Source organism: Vombatus ursinus, unplaced genomic scaffold (genome assembly GCF_900497805.2).
Source record: "Vombatus ursinus unplaced genomic scaffold, bare-nosed wombat genome assembly UNPS02014799.1, whole genome shotgun sequence".
Taxonomy (NCBI): Eukaryota; Metazoa; Chordata; class Mammalia; order Diprotodontia; family Vombatidae; genus Vombatus; species Vombatus ursinus.
In genome coordinates, this window is record NW_020954577.1 from 52,891,876 (window position 1) to 52,911,940 (window position 20,065).

Here is a 20,065-nt window from a genome sequence, read left to right on the forward strand (position 1 = left end):
GAAAGAGTGGTGATCACCAACACGTGAAGGTGATAGACACTGAACCCTAATACACATGAGTACTGCTAGCAAAGATTATGAATATTTTTTCTTTTCCACAGGTATTTTCCTTTATATCAACCAACTATATGTATCTATCATCTATCTATCTGACTGTCTTATCTATCTATCTAGCAATCAATCATTTATCTGGATGTCTTATCTATCATTTATCTTACTACTTTATCTATCTAACTATCTATCTTCCATATGACTGTCTTATCTATCTCTCTATCAATCAATCATTTATCTGGCTGTCTTATCTATCCTGTCTATCTATCTATCTATCTATCTATCTATCTATCTATCTATCTATCTATCATTTATCTGGCTGTCTTATCTATCTATCTATCTATCCATCTATCTATCCATATATCATTTACTCATTTGCCTGTGTTCCTGTTGCATCTTCTCAAGACTACAGACGGTTTTATTTCTGTCTTTGGGTCTCTAGCATTTTGTACAAAGGAGGTACTTAATCAACGTTTGCTAAGTTGATTACCAGCATGTTAAAAATGGAAAGAAGCTTCCCTAGTCTTTCAGATGAAGAGACTAGGGCCAGGTCCTGCAGCTAATTGCCCACAGAGGTGCCACCAGAAGACGGAGCTGCTCATCCTTCCTTTGTACAGCTTTTTTTCAATCATAACGCACCCCCTGGGTCGTAGCGAGGATACAGAGATAACAAGGGCTAACGGAATGTGAGTTGTGATTATTCTACTACCCCCTCACGTTTCCTCCCTCCCGCTATCAGTCTGACATCGCCTGTTAAGAAACGGCTCATTAGGAGCCCCACGACACAGAATCTGGCGCCAGGCCCCCGTAATGTCATCTTTGTTACAGAGCCCAGGGAAATCTTGTTGTTGACTAACATGCTGACGGAAATCGTGATTGAGTGCCAAGAGATCCTTTCGAGGAACATGCGCTGTTACCCCGCGGAAGGCTCCTGGTTGACGTTCTAAAAGCAGGACATTTCAGAATGATTTGTTTCCCTGCACTAATTGGGCTCCCGCGCTTACGGAAAGTCTTACATTTTACGTGGCCCATCAAAAACATGTCATCAGACAAAACTTTACAGCGAAAAGGGAACTCCAAAGCCGTCTGAGTCCGACCTCCTCACTCTCCAGACGAGGAAAGTGAGGCAGGCACAAGGACGTGGAACCGTTTGCTCAGGCCGTACACCAGGGAGCCTAGGATTCAGGATTTGGACTCAGGTCTTCTACCTTCAAGTTCGCTCTTTCCCCTTCACCCACAGTCGGGGGACGCGAACCAAATTCAGGCGGCCCTGAAAAGGAGCTGACTCCCGCCAGTGAGGACCCCGCCTCCTTACCAAGACAGTTGGAAGCATCGACTTGTTCTTTTAGAAAGTCTACACACATCTTCTTCACAGGCTCAATCTGATACTGGTTCGCAGCATCCAGCAGGGACTGCACGTTGTTGCTGTTCACGGAGATCCTGCAGACACAGCACGCAGAGTTAACACTGGATTTCCACAAGCCGCTTCCCTCACTTAAGCGTCTCGCCATGGAGTCTTTGGCTCAAACCAACATTTGCATTACGGAACATGGCCTGAGCTTTGCTTTCTTTAGGCACCTACAACATTGGAGGCCTTCTCTCAAAGAAGCCCAGTCCAACCCTTCTGGAGCAAAAGGGCATTCCGCGGTCCCCTCCTTCCACTAGCCAACCCAGACCCGGATGGCGGCTCTCCTTGGTGCGCTGCCCATGGGAATGTGTTGGAACTAAATCTAGGAAGTATCTAAGCCATAATGCAGTGCGTAGGCCGGAACACTTAAACAGAGGTCACATAGTTCTCGTGAAATGGAACCCCTTCTCTTCTTCACTTACCGGGCAGTGTAAGCAAACTCCACCAGCTGCTCGATGATGTCCGGCTCAGCATCTTTGAGCTCGACTTCAAAAGACTTTGATTCCAGCATGTTGGCTAAAGTTAGGAGAAGGGACAAGGAGCTTGAGCTTGACCCGCACCCAGCTCACAAAGACCTTGTGCATGTGCTCAGTGAACAACGAGGACTTTCCAGGATGCAGTTAATGTAGAAAAAAATGCAACCTACTCATTTCCCAAAAGGCGGTTATCCCAAGTGGTAATAACAGGGAGACTCATAGCTATCATTCAGCTAGTGCTTTAAGGCTTACAAAGGTCTTTATGCATATTATCACATGAGAGTCTCCACTAAGTAAAAATGCTTTCTACATAGGAGATGACTGTGTGCGACATCTTTCGGCTTCCATGTCACTCCCAAGTACCTTTGAAAGAGAGAGTAAATATTCCCTCTAAAATCGGCTCATTTGGCCTCCACTATTCCTAAGCTTTCTTTTAAGTTCCCTCTTGAACCGCAACAGGACAAGTGAGTTTGGAAGAGTTTAAAGGTCTACAAATTTAATTCTTGTTTCAAGACACCACTCGGGTCAGAGTGGCATTTCTCTTTTCCCCCCTCTCTACTAGATCTCAAAAGAATAATCTCAGGAGAGCCCCCAGCAGGGCCTCAAGTCTATGGCAATGACTGATTCCACTTCCAAAGCATTCTTAATAACAATAAAGGCATCTGGCCGAATGGTAGGACAGCTAGGAATTCCATGATGAATTACCACCAAGGCCAAGACTCCATCCCAAGTGTCTCCATAATATCACCTTTATTTCATAGCGATCTATAAAAAGGGGGCCAAGAAAAGGGGAGATTTTTTACTTCCAATACTTACTCGTAAACATTAAGTTAAAAAAGTGACTGGCTGCGGCAAGAACAACTCGATGAGCAGGGATTTTTCTCTCCTGGACCATGAGAATCACATCACACAGAGTTTTCTATTTAAAGAGAAAGATCACATTCTTTTTTTTTTTAAATTTTAAAAATTGTTTCTTCTGAACTTAAAGATCAAACAAAATGAGTATTTCCCTATGCAGAACAGAAAAGGATAATACGTGAAACTGCAAATCTCTATTATGCCCAGCTGGCTTTTCCTTTGAATCAGATGACAAATTTAACATGTAACTTTCAAGGATATGACATCCTGCCTAGGTGGGATTCTTTCTGATCTTTCTGTTAGGATCTTCGGTGCATGTACAAAATGCTTCAATGATTCCCTTTTCCTTTTTGGCATCCCTATCACTAACTTCCTCTCTATCCTAACATCCCTACCCCTTGCAAATGAAAAATAAATAAATAAATAAATAAAACCCTCGGAACAAATACGCGTCATGGAGCAAAGCCAATTCCTACGTTGGCCACGTCCAAAAACGTCTGTCTCTTTCTACACCTTAATTCCACCACCTCTCTGTCTGGACAGGGTTACCATGCTTCCTTGTTGCTCTTCTGCAATTGAGCATATTCATTTTAAAAATGACTTCTGAAGTCTGATTGTGCAAAGTATGTAAACCGGAGTTTACCATGTGCTTTGTGATCAGGATGACCCATTATCGATGTGTTGTTGTCTTGGAAAAACATTTGCAGAGCCCTTAAAAATGCCCTGAGGGATGGGGTTATTTCCCCATTTGCCACATCACCTCCTGCCCAAGAAGCTTCAATGGCTCCCTAGTGTCTCTAGGATAAAATCCAAATGTCTCTGACACTTAGAAACATTCACACTCGAGCCCAACCTATCTCCCCAGACTGATCATACAATATTCCCCCTCCTACTTCTGATCAGCCACATTGGGTTACTTATTGTCTCCCGTCTCCCAGCACCCAGAGAAACATAAGGTCCCTGAGGGCTGAGGCTGTCATTTTTGTCTTTGTATGTCCAGTGTATGGCACAGTGCCTGGCACATGACAGAAGCTTAATAAGTCCTTGCTGAATCGAAATGAACCAATAAGCCAAGGCCATATTTATAATGTTCTTTAACGATGAATTTTAAAAGACAAGCTCCTATCCCAGGGACTATGTTTAGATATCAACCCATACAACGGTAAACATCCTCCTTCCTCACAAATAGTCAGTCACCAAGTCCCGGGTGATTCTTCCTTCAGTGTTCTTGCATCTTTTCTAATCCCACCATGACCCTGTCTCTGGTCTGTATTATCATCTGATGTCTAGACTTTCAGCTGGCCTGTCTACCAAGCCTGACTAATCTCTCTAAGATGTCTCTCAGCATGCCACACCCTCCTTCACAAACCTTCACTGGCTCCCCGCTCCCAAGAAAACCAAGCTCAAAGTCCTTCCTCCAGGGCCTTTATGTTCGACAGTGAACACTTCATTCTGGCCGGTGGGTGCTCACTAGCCTCCTGAGCTCTGCCTCAGCTCATGCCATCCAGATCTTCTCTATGGCTCTACTTTTTTGCCCACTTCATAGAATCACAGAACTTGCCAGTTGGAAGGTAGATCAGTGGTCCAACCAATCTAGTCCAAACAATAAGCCAAAGGAATCCCCACGAGAACATACCCAACAAGTGTTTGTCCAACAGAGGAACCCGCAGCCTTGAGGCCACATATGGCCTTCTAGGTCCTTGGGTGCAGCCTTTTGACTGAGTATAAGTTGTACAGAACAAATTCTTTTATTAAGGGGATTTGTTCTGTGAAGTTTGGATTCAGTCAAAGAGTCACACTTGAGGATCTAGAGGGCCACATACGATCTCGAGGCTGCAGGTTCCACACCCCTGGTCCAACCTCTTCTTGGAGACCTCCAAAGATCAACACCCCATTGCATCTTGAGGCATGCCATTCTACTCTGGGAGGAAACCTTTCATTATTAGAACGTTTCCTGGCCTGAAGCTGAAATGTCCCTCTGCAACTTCTCCCCCAGGGCTCCTGCTTCTGCCAATGAAAGTCCTCCAAATAACAAAGTTGTCCATTAGCTGCTCCCTGAGTGTGCGCTTCAGGCTGTGTCCACTCCTCCAATCAGTCCTCCTACATCACAGACTTAAGGTCCTTCCCCATCCTGCTTCCTGTCCTCTGGACACCCTTTAGGTATGAACTTCCCACGCTGTGGTTCCCAGAACAGAGCTCGAGACTCCAGATAGATCCGACTGGGGCATTGGATGGGGAAACTAACACCTCTCTATTCTTGGAACCTAAGACCCTCTGAATTCAGGCTACAAGTTGAACAACCCACGCTACCTCTCCCACCACCTTGGCCACCAACTCCCCTCAGCCTAGAACCCTGGACCTCAGCCATTATCCTGGGAAGCAACCTCTATGAAAACAGAGCCTGGTAACTAACTGCTCCGGCAGGGCCTACAGCCACAGCTACTGAAGACTCAGAAAGGAAAGTTCTCCTCACCCAAATCCACAGCCCTGTCAGATGGGTCAACATCAGAGGCTGGAGATTTTATCCGTGGAAATGACTTTAAAGACAAAGCATTAACATCTGCTTTGTTGTCACACTCTAAGGAGCTTGCTAGCAGAACTGCAGCTAAGATCTTCCCCCACCAGAATGCGAGCTCCCCGAGAGGAGGAGGTACACTGACTTTCCTGTTTGTATCCCCAGAGTTTAGCACAGAGCCTCGCACACAGTGAGGGCTTCATTCATTCATTTATTCATTCATTTGCTTTTTCAGCTATCACCTCACACTATGGACTCATATTGAGTATGCAGTCCATGAAAACCCCAGATCTTTTCCCACACCAGTGCTCTCTCCTCAGGTCTCCACTATCTTACACTTGTGGAATTGATTTCTTGTACCCAAATACAAGACTTTCCATTGATCCCTACTGAATCTGATTTAGCCCAAGGCTTAAGTCTTAGCGCAGCTCGAACGTCACCTTCAAACCCACCCAGGCTGCAGAGATCTCTCTGCCTTGCTTACACCATTGCTACTCATTTTGTACCTGCTTGAGTTAGTAATTTTCTTATTTGCATATGTCACTGCCCAAACAAGACTGTAAGCCTCTTGAGGGTTGAGGTCATATCTTAAGCTTCTTTATATAATCCACAGAACCAAGCACAATGCCCGCTCCTTACAGGCAATGGATATTATTTATATTATTTATATAAGAGGCTGCAAGATCTTCCCAAGTCCAGCTCATCTCCTTTCTTTATCTTTCCCCTCCCCAAACACACACACACACACACACACACACACACACCCCTTCATGCCCTACCCATTCTCTCTACCCTCAAACCAACACTACTCCATTCCCTTCTGTTTGCTGGTCCCAATCCTAGGCATCCCTTAGGCTGAAGATCTACCTTCTCCAAGAAACCCCGACTCCACCCAAGAGCCACGGCCCACTGCTTTCCCTCTCGTGGCACTTATCAACTTGACCACTTTATAATTATAAAATCACAGACTCTCTGAGTTGAAGAGGATCTTTGAGATCATTGAGCCTAACCTTTTCATTTTACAGATGAGAAAACTGAAGCCCAGAAAAGGGTAAGAAAGTTTTCCCACGTTATACAGATAGCAAGTGGTAGAACTAGGATTCCAACTCTGGACCCAATCCCATATCCTGCCATCTTTCCCTTACACTAAGCTGCCTCCAAGAAGTAACAGTAAAAGCACAGCTGTGTGGCTTCCTACACTTGAGAGCAAGTGGTAAGTAAGGCCATAGGAATTGTTAGAATAGCTCAAAATCAACTCTGCACGTTGCTGTACTGCTGACAAATTTAGACTACTAACAGGTACCCCCCAGTATCAACTAAGGCTATTTTCTTCACCCTGCCCACACTGGAGAAGTGCATCCTCCTCTTCCCAATATCAATCTCTGCTGACTGGAATCCTCTTCATTTTTGAAGGTCCAACTTGAGGCCAGAGCCTCTTCAAAGATTTCCTTGATCCCCTCAGTCCAAAGAGAGCTCTTTCTTTTGGGAACTCTCTATGAACTTAACTATAAAACAAAACAAAATACAGTGTTTTTATATAACTTGTCTTCTCTACTATACTATAAGCTCATCAAACAAAGGGGGTATCTCCATGGACTCTAAGGACCATTTATTAAGAGATTCCTGCATGCAAAACACTAGCTGGGCCATAAGCTAAACACAAAGGCCCTGTCCTCACAGAGCTTACAATCAAATAGGGGAAACAGGACACATACACAAATATCTTTCTGTATTTTGCATTAAAGGGCCAAGAAAGGTAGCCAGTGCTATGCACATTTCCTAATAGACAAGAGGCCAAATATGAACAGTTCTCAAAAGAAAAATGACAAACTATTAGCACACGAATAATAAGAAATGTCAATCAAAATAACACCAAGCTCTCACCTCAGTCCCTGCAAATTGGCAAAGTTGCCAAAAGATGGGAATAGTCAGTGTTGGAGGGGTTGTGGGAAGACAGGTTCACTGACAGTGCATTGTTATTGGTACAACCACTTTGGAAAGAAATTTGGAATTATGCAAATAAAGAGACTAAAATGTCCATAGCCTTTAACCCAAAGATTCTCTCACTAGGCTTATACTCCACTCCAAGGAGGTCACTGATAAAAAGAAAGTCTCTGTATATACCAAAATATTTATAAAAGCACTTTTCATGAGAGCAAAGAACTAGAAACAAAGTAGATGCCCATTGTTTGGGCTAAACACATGGTGGTCCATGAGTGGAATGGAATGTTAGTGTGCTGTAAGAAAGGACAAATGTGGTGAAGACAGAGAAGCCTGGATAGAAATACATGAACTAAAGCACAGAGAAGGAAGCAGAGCCAGAAAAAAACAGGTACAATGACTCCAACAATCACACACAGAAATCTAAGCAAAGGTTGGGAAATTACAAAGATCTTGAAAAACACCTCCCTGGAGGGAGAGGTCAACCAGTGTTGTGCATATTTTGACTTTAATTATGCTGATTTTTTCTTCTTTTTTTCTTTGTCTTCAAACATATTATTGATCATATGGGATGGCTCTCTGGGATAAAAGAGGTCATGCCATCTGCTCTGGCTAATCTCTCCTTCCTTCCTAATCTTGACCTTGGTGAATTAGTTCAACTCTACACTGTCCTAACATGCTAAGTTCCTCGTTCTCTTGTCCTATCACTGTTCATGTCTTACTAAATCCCAACCTTGGATTACTCCTGCCATCCAACTCCTTTATTTCCTTTTTTTTTTTTTTTTTGGTTAGGCGATGGGGTTAGGTGACTTGCCCAGGGTCACACTGCTATTAAGTGCTATGTGCCTGAGGCCAGATTTGAACTTCCTCCTGACTCCACGTCCAGTGCTCTATCCACTGCCCTACTGAGCTGCCCCCAACTCCTTTACTTCTAATCACATGGTGCTGAAACAGAACTAGAAGAATAATAATACTGTGCTGACTGGGGCAGCTAGGTGGTGAAGAAGATAGAGTGCTGGGCCTGGAGTCATCTTCCTGAGTTCAAATCCGGCCTCAGAGCGTGACCCTGGGTAAGTCACCTAGCCCTGTTTGCCTCAGTTTCCTCATCTGTAAAATGAGCTGGAGAAAGAAATACAGACCACTCCAGTCTCTTTGCCAAGAAAATCCCAAATTGGGGGGGGGGGCACCTAGATGGTGCAGTGGATAGAGCACTGGCAGTGGAGTCAGGAGGACCTGAGTTCAAATCCAGCCTCAGACACATAACACTTACCAGCTGTGTGACCTTGGGCAAGTCACTTAACCCCATTGCCTAGCCAAAAAAAAAAATCCCAAATGGGGTCACAGAGAGTCGGACACAACTGAAATGACTGAACCACAGCTAACTGAGTCTATTGTGAAGTGCTGCTAATCTCAACAGAGCCCTCAGCACAGAAAGGCCATCGTACTCCTCCTTCCTAGCTGATTATCTGTGCTTCACCTTCCCCACCACAGCAGTTCTTCCAAAACTTTTCTTCTCTCAATAGCCAACAAGCATTTACTGAGCTTACTATGTGCCAGGCACTGTGCTAAGAGTGCTGGGAACACACACACAAGCAGAAAGAAAGACACACCTTCTCCAACCTCTCTACTGAAGACATCCATCATAATTCAATGAAAACGAGATTGGGGTCACTCTCCAAGAGCTTCCACTTCTCCCCGCCCATCACATCCCCGCCCGGGACATTGTCCTCCATCACCTCCAATCACTCTACATGTGCTCTTGCTACCATCCCCTCTCCCAGTCATGATCTACCTTTCTCTGATTTTCAGATTCTTCCTTTCCATTAGTTTCTTCCCTGATGCTTACAAAAATTTCCAAGACTCTCCCATCATTTAAAAAACAAAACAAAACACTAGATTTAACTCGACCAGGGTGGGGAACCTGTGGCGCTGAGGCTACATGTGGCCTTCTAGGTCCCTGGGCACAGCCTTTTGACGGAGTCCAAGTTTTACAGAACAAATCCTTTTATTAAGGGGATTTGTTCTGTGAAGGTTGGATTCAGTCAAAGGGCTGCACTTGAGGACCTAGATATGGCCTTGAGAAAGCAAGTTTCCCACCCCGGTCTAGACTCACCTGCTACCACCTTAAATCTCTCCTCTCTTTCTTGGCTAAACTCCTTGACAAAGGCTGTCTACAATCTCTTCTAAACCCTCTGCAATCTGGCTTCTGACCTTATTATTTAATTGAAGTTTCTCTCTAAAGTCACCAATGAGCCCTTAACTGCTGATTCTAAAGGCTTCTTCTTAATCTCCATCTTTCTTGGTCTCTCTGAAATATCTGACACTGTTAACATCCTGGATGCTCTGGGCCCTTTGGGTTTTCCTGACTCTCCTCTCTCCTGGTTTCTTCTTACCTGACTGCTCTTGGTCTCTTTGCCAGGCTCTTAATCCTGGTCATGCCCCGTGCTATGGGGATCCCCAAGATAATCTTCTCTTCTCCCTCTTCCCTCTCACACTTGGTGCTCTCATCAGCTGCCATGGTTCAACTCTTGGATCTCTATACCCCGACTGAATCTTAACTGAGCTCCAGCCCCATGTCACCAACTGCCTATAGTCATCTCAAACAGGACAGCCCACAGACATCTCCCATCCAACATGTCCCAAACAGAGCTCATTAGCTGGACCCTCTTCCTAACTTTCTTCTTATTACAAGCACCACCCAGTTCCTAACCTCAGTGGGAGCTTCACCCCCTCACTCTTGCTCACTGCATGTATCTGATCAGTTGTTAAATTTGGTCCTTTCTCTACAACACCTCTCCCACGGCTCCCCTCCTCTCTTCTCACAAGGCCACCCCACTTTAGGCTTCCATCCCATCTAACCTGAATTACTCAGCAGGCCTCTAACTGGTCTTCCTGCCTCTTAGTTGTCCATTCTCCTCTCTCTCCTACACGTGGCTGCCAAAGCACAGACATGTCACGTCATTCTCCCCCTACTCAGTTAACTCCCATTACCTCAACTTTGGGATGGCATTTCAACTTTCAACAGAGCCCTTTCTACCTGTCCAGTATTTCTGCCATTCATCTTTCATCCACACATGCTACATTACAGACCATACTGGCCTAATTACGGTTCCTTGAAAGTGACACTCCCTCTCTCTACTCCTTGCTGTTACCCCATCTATCCCCTATACCTAGAGCATTCTTCTTCTCAACGTTGACTCTTAGAATAAGGTTCAGGCAAGGTGAGGCTTCTCCTGGCCCCCCAACTGCCGGCACATTCATCTATAAAGTTACCTTCCACCTCCTCAGCCAACCGGAATGTTCTCAATTGTATCGTGGTCTTCCGCTTATTAGAACGTCAGCTCCTCCAGGTCTACCTCTCTTCTGCCTTTGTATTCCTAAGGCCCCCAATCAATGCTTGTTGTTGACTGATCTGGTCAGTCCACGAAGGAGCTGTGCACATAACAGCCTCACCTATGCCTCAACAGAATAGGAGCTCCCAGAGAGTAGGGCTAGCCTTTGCTTTTATCTTTAATGCCCCAGCCCAAAGCATAGACCATATCTTTGAAAGTAACCCAGTCCCTGAATGTTCCCATGACTTTCAGCAGCTCAGATCACGGGCACCTCAGCCCACCGAGATCAGCTAATTAGTTTACCTGACATTCTACCCCAGACTACTGGCATATACTGTGCATCCCTTAATCTCATCTAGCTCACTTAATTAGCTTACTTGCTACTCCTCTCCCTGTTCCACCTGGCCCACCCCAGACCCTTACCACTTCTTAATCCCATCCAGATCCTTTCACTTTCACTTTTGTATATAAGCATCAGTCTCACCCCAATTAAGTTGGAGGTTCACTAGGAACCCAGACTGCTTCTATTGGTACTACAGTAAACCCTGCCCCCAGACTTGCCCATGGAAGGTCTGAGTCCATGAATTCATTCCAGGTGGACGTTACTCTGTACCCTGATATTTCAGGGTTCCAAGCAACCCTAAACCACATGGGGGGCAGGCTGCACATCAATTGGGGAACAGCTCAACAAATTATGTGTATGAATGTAATGGGATACGACTATTTTGCCATAAGAAATGGAGGAGATCTCAGAGAAACCTGGAAAGACTGGTATGACGTGAGGCACGATCAAGACAGTGGACCAAGAGACCAATTTATACAAATAAACAAGTGAGGCAGCTAGGTGGCACAGTGGATAGAGTACGGGCCTGCCATCAGAAAGACCAGAGTTCAAATCTAGTCTTGGATACTTCCTGGTTTGCATGTGCCTCAGTCTCCTCAACTGTAAAATGAGGTTAATAATAACAATTACCTCATAGGGTTGCTGTGAAATGAGATATTTGTAAGTCACTTAGCAGTGCTTGGCATATAGTTCATACTTAATAAGTCTTTCCTTACTTCTTTCCTCCCCCACCCCTACCTCTCTGTTACAAAGGATTAATTGGGGAAGAAGAAAAGATATGTTTGAAAATGAAGTAAACTATTCCAAAAAGGAGAGGAAAATGAGGAAAGAGCTAGGAAGTAACACTTGAGCTGGGTCTTGAAGGGGAGGTGGGTAGGAAGGGAGGGATGGAGGGAGGGAGAGAGAGAGAGAAAAAGAGAAAGAGAGAGAGAGAGAGAGAGCAAACTATGATGGAAAGATCAGTTGGAGTCAGATTATGGAAGTCAATTTTATCCTGCAGATTTTGAACTTAACCAGGAGAGGTACATTGAAGGGATGGAAATGAATGAGAGACCATCATGGCAGAGACTGGAGGAATGAGGGTTGGAACTAGAACCCGAGGAAGTACCAAATTAAGACTGAGGAGTCAGAGAAAGGACAGTGGAGGGTAACTTAGTATCTCAGTGGCCCAAGGGAAAGGGCAGTATCAAGAAGGAACAAGGAGTCATCAACGGTCAACTGGTACTGTGAGGTCAAAATGGAGAGAGGCCAAGAAAAGGCTACATAGTCTTCCACTTCTATCCCTGATGCAGGCCACGGTCTTGGAACAGTGCAAGCAAATATTTAGTAAACATTCCCTTGATGGGATTTGGGGGTTTAGACCTTCAGCCTCCCCTCCTCAGCCTGCCAGAGACAACTCATTGCTGCCTGCTATGAGAGCCACATGGCCATGAGATCTAATGTAAGCACAATAAAGATACAGAAGAGCAATTCACACGAGATCGCAGCAGAATTGGGAAAGCTCAGATGCCCTCTGCTCCCTGATCAGTTTGTTGACCAGCACAGGTCTTGGCAGCTCAATAGTCAAGGAGGCTTCTTAAGAGATGGTGGCCTAGCTAGGTGGTGCAGTAGATAGAGCATCGGCCTTGGATTCAGGAGGACCTGAGTTCAAATCTAGCCTCAGACACATAACATTTACTAGCTGTCTGACCCTAGGCAAGTCACTTAACCCCATTGCCTAGCCAAAAAAAAAAAAAAGAGAGAGAGAGAGAGAGATGGTGGCCTGTAGGTGTAGGTGGAGGTCAAGCTCACCAGCACAATCCCATTGATTTGTTCTGTTTAATAGCCCTTCTTGGCTCTGCTCTACCTAGGAGTGGTTGAAAATTGACAAGGATGTTTAAAAAAATATGTCAATAAAATACAATGCATACACCCCTCCCCCCCAGAAGAGCTAATGGGGCTTTTTCTGCAGCCATCAACCTTTAAGAAATTCTCTTCTGAATTCAGGACTCTGGCTTCATGAGATTCCCCAATTTCTCCACTCTGCCAAATATTGTCAAAAGAGGATGAGGATGATTCTGGCTGACTTGAACCAGCTAAATATAATGCTGTGATATCTTTGTTTTTCAACAACTTAGGTCTTTAATGGTGTTCTAACTCTTGCATCTCAGTGCCTCTGACGCCAACAAGGGCCAAACAACCCTCCGTGGACGGAAGCATTGCGCTAACTCAGGCCAAAACACCAGCCCCTAGATTGGAGAAGCAGCCTTGGAGAAAATACTCTTGCCAGAACTACTGGAGATTATTTAGGGTTTTTTCCTTGCCATTTTCACCTTTCTGCATCTAATTAGGCAGCCTGCTTTTAACTTGGAAGCCCTAAGCAGAGCTCTGCCATTTACCACCAGCAAGGCCTTGGTGATGCCACTTCCCAAGGTCAAGGCTGGGGGAGTCTGTTTTGTCATCTGAGAAACAAGGGGCTTGGAGTAGGAGACCCGTTAAACATCCCTTCCAGTTCAAAATCCTATGGACTTTGGGAGTTCACCTAGTCTGACTCTCTTACTTAGAGTCAAGGAAACTGACCAAGATGCCAGTTAATTTCTCTTGCTAGTTGATGGCACCCAGCAGGAGCTGTCCATAACACTCAAACTACTGGGCTTTCCAGTCAACTCAGGTAGTCCCCATTTCTTCCATAAAAGAAAGGTGAAATGTTAAAGCTTTTTTTTCCTTTTTTTTTTAAAAGAAATCAAACTTTTGTCCCTTATGAAAAACAGGAAATAATTGAAAAAGCAATGTCCAGGGAAGGCCTTCCCCTTCCCTCATTTACCTTTGAATGATCTGGAAGTTTGTGCCTTGGCAGGAATTTTTTGACTGAAGGAGGAGGGAGGAAATTAGGAGGCATTAAGACAGTGACACTCTCAACCCCATTCAAATTATAAGGGCTAGTTAAAGAAGGTTAGCTCAACTTCTGCCTAGCTAAGTCGAATACCAATGAAGTACCTGCTTCATGTAAAGCAGAGCCAGCAGGGTGATTCTCAAAGAGCATGCACTCGAAGAATGTAATCTGTAGAATGTCTATTCTGATGGTGTCGAACAGAAGGGAAAGAAATATATATATGTAATATATGTATAACAAAAATATTTATATATTACAAAATATATTCATGTATATATATATATATGTGTGTTTGTATATGCGTATACACACACATATAGAGACAGAGAGAAAGAGAAAGAGAGAAGGAGAAAGAAAAAGAGTGTGTGTTGGTGATGCCCTATGCCCCTTTCCATCAAAAGACTCTCAAACACTTGCTGCCGGGCAATTTTCACCGCCTGGACTCTACGGTACAACCCACACAGACATGAGATCTAGTTCACTGATCAAAGAAGATTATCTCTGTAAAGTAGTGAGGCCAGTGCCTGGCTAGCAGATGCTTAATCCAGGCTTGTTCCCTTCCCTCCCCTTCCAATTTTTGCTCCTTTTTTCTCTCATACTCATCTTCTCTCCTCAAAATTTTTCTATGCTATTAGATTTATTTAGATAGAGCAGAGGGTTCTTGGCCTATAGTCCACAGACTTTCTGTGGGGCTCTAAGAACTATCAGGGGAAAACCCCCTCCACCTCTATTTTCACTAATCTCTAACTGAAATTTAGCATTTCTTCCAAATCTTTAACAACCTACTTCTGAGAAGGGGTCCAGAGGCCTCAGCAGACTGCCCAAGGGTCCAACATGCTCGTGTGCCCACACACAGAGTTAAGAAGTCCTGAGCTTGAGTAAACCAGATCTGTGGAGCGGATAAAGGATCCTGGGGGGGTGGGGGGATCCCTGTCCCTTTCTCCAGTCTCCTTGTTTCAGATGAGGAAGCTAGGACAAGTTAAGCACCTTGCCAGAAGCACTGAAGTACATGCCAGAGCTCCTAACCATGGCCCATCCAAATCCCTCCAAAGATATCTGGAGCAGGGCAGACAGAAAACAATGGAAAACAAATGTTCTGCCATTTTGAAACAATGGTGCTTCTTTTTATTTATTGCTCTTAAAACACACACCCCACCCCACAACAACAACTAAGGAAAGCTATCTAACGGTCGGTCGGCATTTCCTCACATCTAACCTATGACCCTGCATACTAGTTTCAGCCACATTTCTTTAAGAAGTCAAGTAAAAACATACAGATGCAATGATAAAACTGGGCCCATCCTTCAGGGCCCTGATGTCCCTGCTAGGCCATTTCTGCTGAAAGAAGGGATGGCACCTCAGCAGCCCATCATTGGTTGGGGAGGACGCTCTTGCCATCTATCAGCCATCTGGGCCATAGAGGGCTGTCAACCCAGAGCTGGCACTGAGTGAGGCTGGTCCTCCAAAGGCAGATTGTCCAGTGGCATGCCCTAGAGCATGGGCATAGGAAGGCCACGTTGCACCAAAGGGGACTAGTACAAGAGAAAAATAGTATTCAGTGTAAAGCAGTTGGCCAAGTTGTACAAAAGGATTTGTATCTGCTTTACTTCTAATAGTGAAGGCTGGAAGCCCCTCTGTGACCACACAGAGGGTGACAGGAGAGGTCTATGTTGTATGGGACAAAATGTGACTGCACAGCCCAAGTGACAAGTCTGACACAAAGCCACAAAGAAACCTAAAGAGCAGAAGAACCCACAGCGCCAATGGGGGAGGCCAGAAGGGAACAGAGAACAGACAAGGTTTGGTCAAGTGTCTGGCTTTTATTGAAATGTAAATAGTCGGGATTTGTAGGTTTTATTTGCAATTCCGTTCCTTACTTTGCCTGAGATTGGTACTGTTTAAGAAGTGTGAAATAAGTTAAAAATTCAAAAGTGATGTCCCTGTCAGAATTATGACCCAATAGGGCTCCATGACCACACACACGGATGATGGCTCCGGCATCTTCTGTGGGTCCAGATTCTCGATCGGACCCCACCCCCAGCTCTGACAGGGGAGCTTTTGGTCTGATCTTGCTGGGACCCAAAGCTCCGAGCCACTTTCCCAAGGCTCCTTGCCATGCCAAACCAGCTTTCTAGGGCTGCTGCATCTGTAAGCTCCTTGAGGGCAAGGACCGTCTTCCTTGCTGGCGTTTCTATGTCCAGTGTTTAGCCTAGTACCTGATGTAAGGGAAGAGCTTCATACATCTAGCTCAGTTAGTGAATTGGGTACCTGGAAAGACGGCAGTGACTTCAGGGACCTGCAGGCCCCAAGTGCGGGTCACCCACACAACCATTTCAATCCCAACATGGGAGCCCTCACCTGATAACAGCCGAATGCCAGAAATCACTGCATTCAGATCCTTTCTGCATAGGATCTAGGGCTGTCATCCAGCCCACGCCGCAGGAAAAGCGTCTCACTACAATAGGCAGGCACACGTTCAGCCTAGGCCTAAACAACATGGGTGAGTGGGAAGCTACCTCAGCACCAGGCCTGGGGCAGCTCTTGGAGGCGTGTGGCCTCCTGGGATGGCCTGGAAGCTTGTCCTGATCCAGAGCACTAGGTGACCTGGGTGCTCTAGGGACCAAACCACGCAAATCCATCACTCTTTCACATGACAGACCTTCAAATACTGGAAGAATGTACCATCCCCCCACCCCCATACTCCCAGAATTCTCTTTTTTAGGCAGAACATTCCCACTTTTTCAAGCAGCCTCCTTTGACACAGACTCAAGACCCTTCACCCTGCTAGGTGCCCTCCTCTGGATAATCTCCAGCTTAGCGATGTCCTGCCTAAAACGTGGTGCCCGTCTCCCACATTCCAGGGCAGAGAACGGCACGCCCAGCTACCTCCTCTCCCAGCCCGGACACCCTCTCTGTGGCCTGCCAGGGCAGTGTTCAGCTACCTGCCTCCTAATATTCCTGTGGCTTTTTCAAATGAATTGCTGCCCCACACCTCTCACACCTTGGGCCTAGGAAGAAAACTTCTTGTCGCTCACCCCCTGTGTGATATGGGGCAAGTCAGGTAAGTCCCTCGGGCCTTAGCTTCCCTCTGCACAAAGCAGGAGGGTTACGTGAACTCCAAGCGAGCCAATGGGCTCACGGAACAGAGCAGGAATCGGAACCCAAGCCAGGGCTTTCTCCACCCCCCATGGGCATCGGCCAAGTGTACAAGCAACCATGAAGAGGAATAGATTTGATGTCTTCACAGAAGTCCTACTGTCCGCTGCCCTACCACGGTTCACGTTCCTACTTTCCATCAGCAAAAGCAACCCAAACAATGCAGGGTTCCTTCTGTCTTCTGACAACCATTGCAAACCTCATCTCCTGCTTTTATCTGGAGAGTAGTGGAGCTGGTGGTGGCAGTACAACTCCACAAACATTTATTAGGCGCCTACTGTGTACCCTGGGGGCCGTCCCTGGGACCCAGCCTTGGGCCCTCAGCTCCACTCTCTAACCCTAACCCTATTTCTTAGTAACCTGCTCAGCATCCAGGGGTTGATGGAGCTCTGTGCAGATGATTCCCAGCTCCCTACATCCAGCCCCACTCTTTCTCCTGAGCTTCAGTCCCCACTGTCAACTACCAGCCCGCTGGACACCTCAAACTGGATGTCCCAGAGTCGTCCAAAGCTCAACATGTCTAAAGCAGACTTCTCACTCTCTCTCCCCATCCAAAGCCTCTGTCCTGTGTGGGAATAGAAAGATGACAAACCAATCCAGTCCCTTCCTCAAGGGGCTTCTTCTACAATCAAGGAAACATACAGGGCCTGTGAGTAGTGCAGGCCACATGCTGAGAGGTGTGTGGAGGCTGACCAATTTCTGCCCCTGGGTACAGGGAATGCTTCTGGGAGAAGGTGACCCTTGAAGACAAACGTTTAAACAGACAGACATGGGAGGGGGATGAGTTGGAAGGAGGGTCCATTCTGGGCTTGAAAGGACAGTAAAAGGAAAGGCTTGGAGATAGGTGAAAGCCCAATGAGAAGAGGATTGTGATGAGCCCAGTGTGGCTGAAACAACATTTGTCCTGGAGAGCTGGTCCAGATATCTGTCGTGGGATGGTTGCCCTTGAATGTCAGGGCAAGTCTGAATAACAGCTCATAATGCATGGAGTGCTCTAAAGTTTATACTCATCACCAGAGTTTATTCCAAAACACACCTTCATTTCTCCACTACCCCAGGGAGAAAAGATGGTACCAAGGCTACCTGGGAAACAAGACTGTTTCCATGAAGCACCACCACGTTCATTAGTGAATGTTTCTGCTCTGGCTAAACATAAACAGAAGGGTTTGTCTTTAACTGTTACCAACACTCTCCTTCCCCTCACTGCCCCATCAATATTTAGTGGATTAAAAAAGCCTTTCCTAATTTCCTCCCTGGCAGCATTATGAGAAACATGTCCAAGATCAGAGGCTCATAAATCTACAGCTGGAGGGGACCTTAGGAGCAGGAAAACAGGGAGCAGTGAAGTTACTTGTCCAGGGTTACACAACTAGGAGGTGGGAGAGGGAGGATTCAAATTCAGGGCTTGGGCTTCTGATGCCAAACCCACTGCTCCGTGGCACCCTCTGTCAGCCCTGGTGTAGGGAAAGAGCAAAAAACCCAAGCCGCCTGGGCATCAGCTCAGGGACTCATCGGCTCTCTCGCCAAACAAAAGAATGTAAGCTCCCGGGGTCAGGAGTCTGCCTCCCTTTGCTCTTTGTACGAGCCCCCTCCCCCCAAGAATGTAAGCTCCTGGGGTCTGGGCCAGTTTCCCTTTGCTCTTTTTATCCCCCACCCCCTCTCTATGTAAGCTCCCTGAGGGCAGGGCCAGTTTCCCTTTGCTCTTTTTATCCCCCACCCCCTCTCTATGTAAGCTCCCTGAGGGCAGGGTCTGTTTCCCTTTGCTCTTTGTACGAGCCCCCTCCTCCCACGAACTTAAGCTCCCTGAGGGCAGGGGTCTGCTTCCCTTTGCTCTTTGTATCTCCCACCCCATGTAAGCCCCCCCGGGGTCAGCTGCATCCCCCAACCCACGTGAGCTCCCCGGGGTCAGGGTCTGCTCCCCTTTGCTCTTCCTATGCCCCTCCCCTTCCCCCAAGAATGTAAGGTCCCGGGGTCAGGGGTCTGTTTCACTCTGCTCTTTGTATCCCCCTCCCCCTCTCTATGTAAGCTCCCTGAGGGCAGGGTCGGTTTGGTTTCCGTACGTCCAGCACGTTGGGTGTGTGCCTTTTTTTGGTTTTTGTTTTGTTTTGTTTTGTTTCAAACAACCATAAACGCTGGTTGGACGCAGAGCTCTAGATGGGAGTCGCGAGGCCCGAATTCGAGTCCCAGTCGGGCCTCTCACTCCCCGGATGACCTTGGGCAAGTCAAGGTCCCTTCTCGCTCCAAGGTCAGGAGGCGACGACGGGGCGCGTCCGCGGTGCCCGGGGGTCGCCTTCGGAGGTCCGACTCCAGGGTGGGGGCGGAGGGGGAGGGGGCAGCGCGAACCACGCAGAGTTAAGGGGCCGCGGGGCAGGGTGCCCCCGCCTTGCCCCTCCCCCCTCCCTGGCCCTGCCCCTCCCCCTCCCTCCCCCCTCCCCGGGCCTGCCCCTCCTCCCGGGGGCGGTACCTGTTTCCGCATGTTATTCATGACGCCCATGAAGCTCGCCAGCAGCTTGGCCTCCTCCCGGGCCGCGAGCTTTTTCTCGGTTTTCTTCTTGTTGCTTTTTTCCGCGCCGGACGCTGCCATCCTCCCCGGGCACGCGCGCGGCACGACCCCGCGCGCACGCGCACACGCATACACACGCACGCACACACACTCACATTCACCCGCACAACCCCGAGAGCGGCCGATGGAACGCCCCGGGCCCTCTCCCCCGCCCCTCGGCCCGCCCCGGGGCCCCTCCCCCGCCCCTCGGCCCGCCCCGGGGCCCCTCCCGCCCCCGCCCCCGCCCCTTGGAACGCGGCGGCCCGCTACGCTGGGCCGGCCGAACGCGAGCCCGGCCGCCGAGTCTGCGCACAGGCTCTCCCGGAGGGCCCGGGGAGAGGAATAAAGGGGGGAGGGCCCGCCGCGAATCCACGTCACCGCCGGGCGCGGCCGCGCGGGCCCGGGGCAAGTGGGGAAACTGAGGCCGAGGCGGAGGGCCCTTGGAGGTCATCTGCTCCAAGCCCGCCCCGTTTACAGATGGGGAGACCGAGGCCGAGGGGAGGGGCCCCTGGAGGTCATCTGCACCAACCCCGCCCCGTTTACAGATGGGGAGACCGAGGCCGAGGGGAGG

At 47.5% G+C, this 20,065-nt stretch overlaps 1 protein-coding gene across 1 annotated transcript in view; it reads right to left on the bottom strand.

The window, feature by feature from the left end:
- The window catches only part of LOC114050692 (kelch-like protein 7), a 55,684-nt gene extending 36,130 nt beyond the window's left edge, over positions 1-19,554 (bottom strand). The window contains exons 1-4 of the mRNA XM_027872554.1: positions 19,417-19,554; positions 2,752-2,854; positions 1,882-1,975; positions 1,367-1,491 (exon numbers count right to left, since the gene is read on the bottom strand). Of these exons, the coding sequence (XP_027728355.1) occupies positions 1,367-1,491; positions 1,882-1,975; positions 2,752-2,854; positions 19,417-19,536 (442 nt within the window). The 5' untranslated portion in view covers positions 19,537-19,554. The remainder of the gene's footprint in view (positions 1-1,366; positions 1,492-1,881; positions 1,976-2,751; positions 2,855-19,416) is intronic.
- Positions 19,555-20,065: the final 511 nt, after the last annotated feature.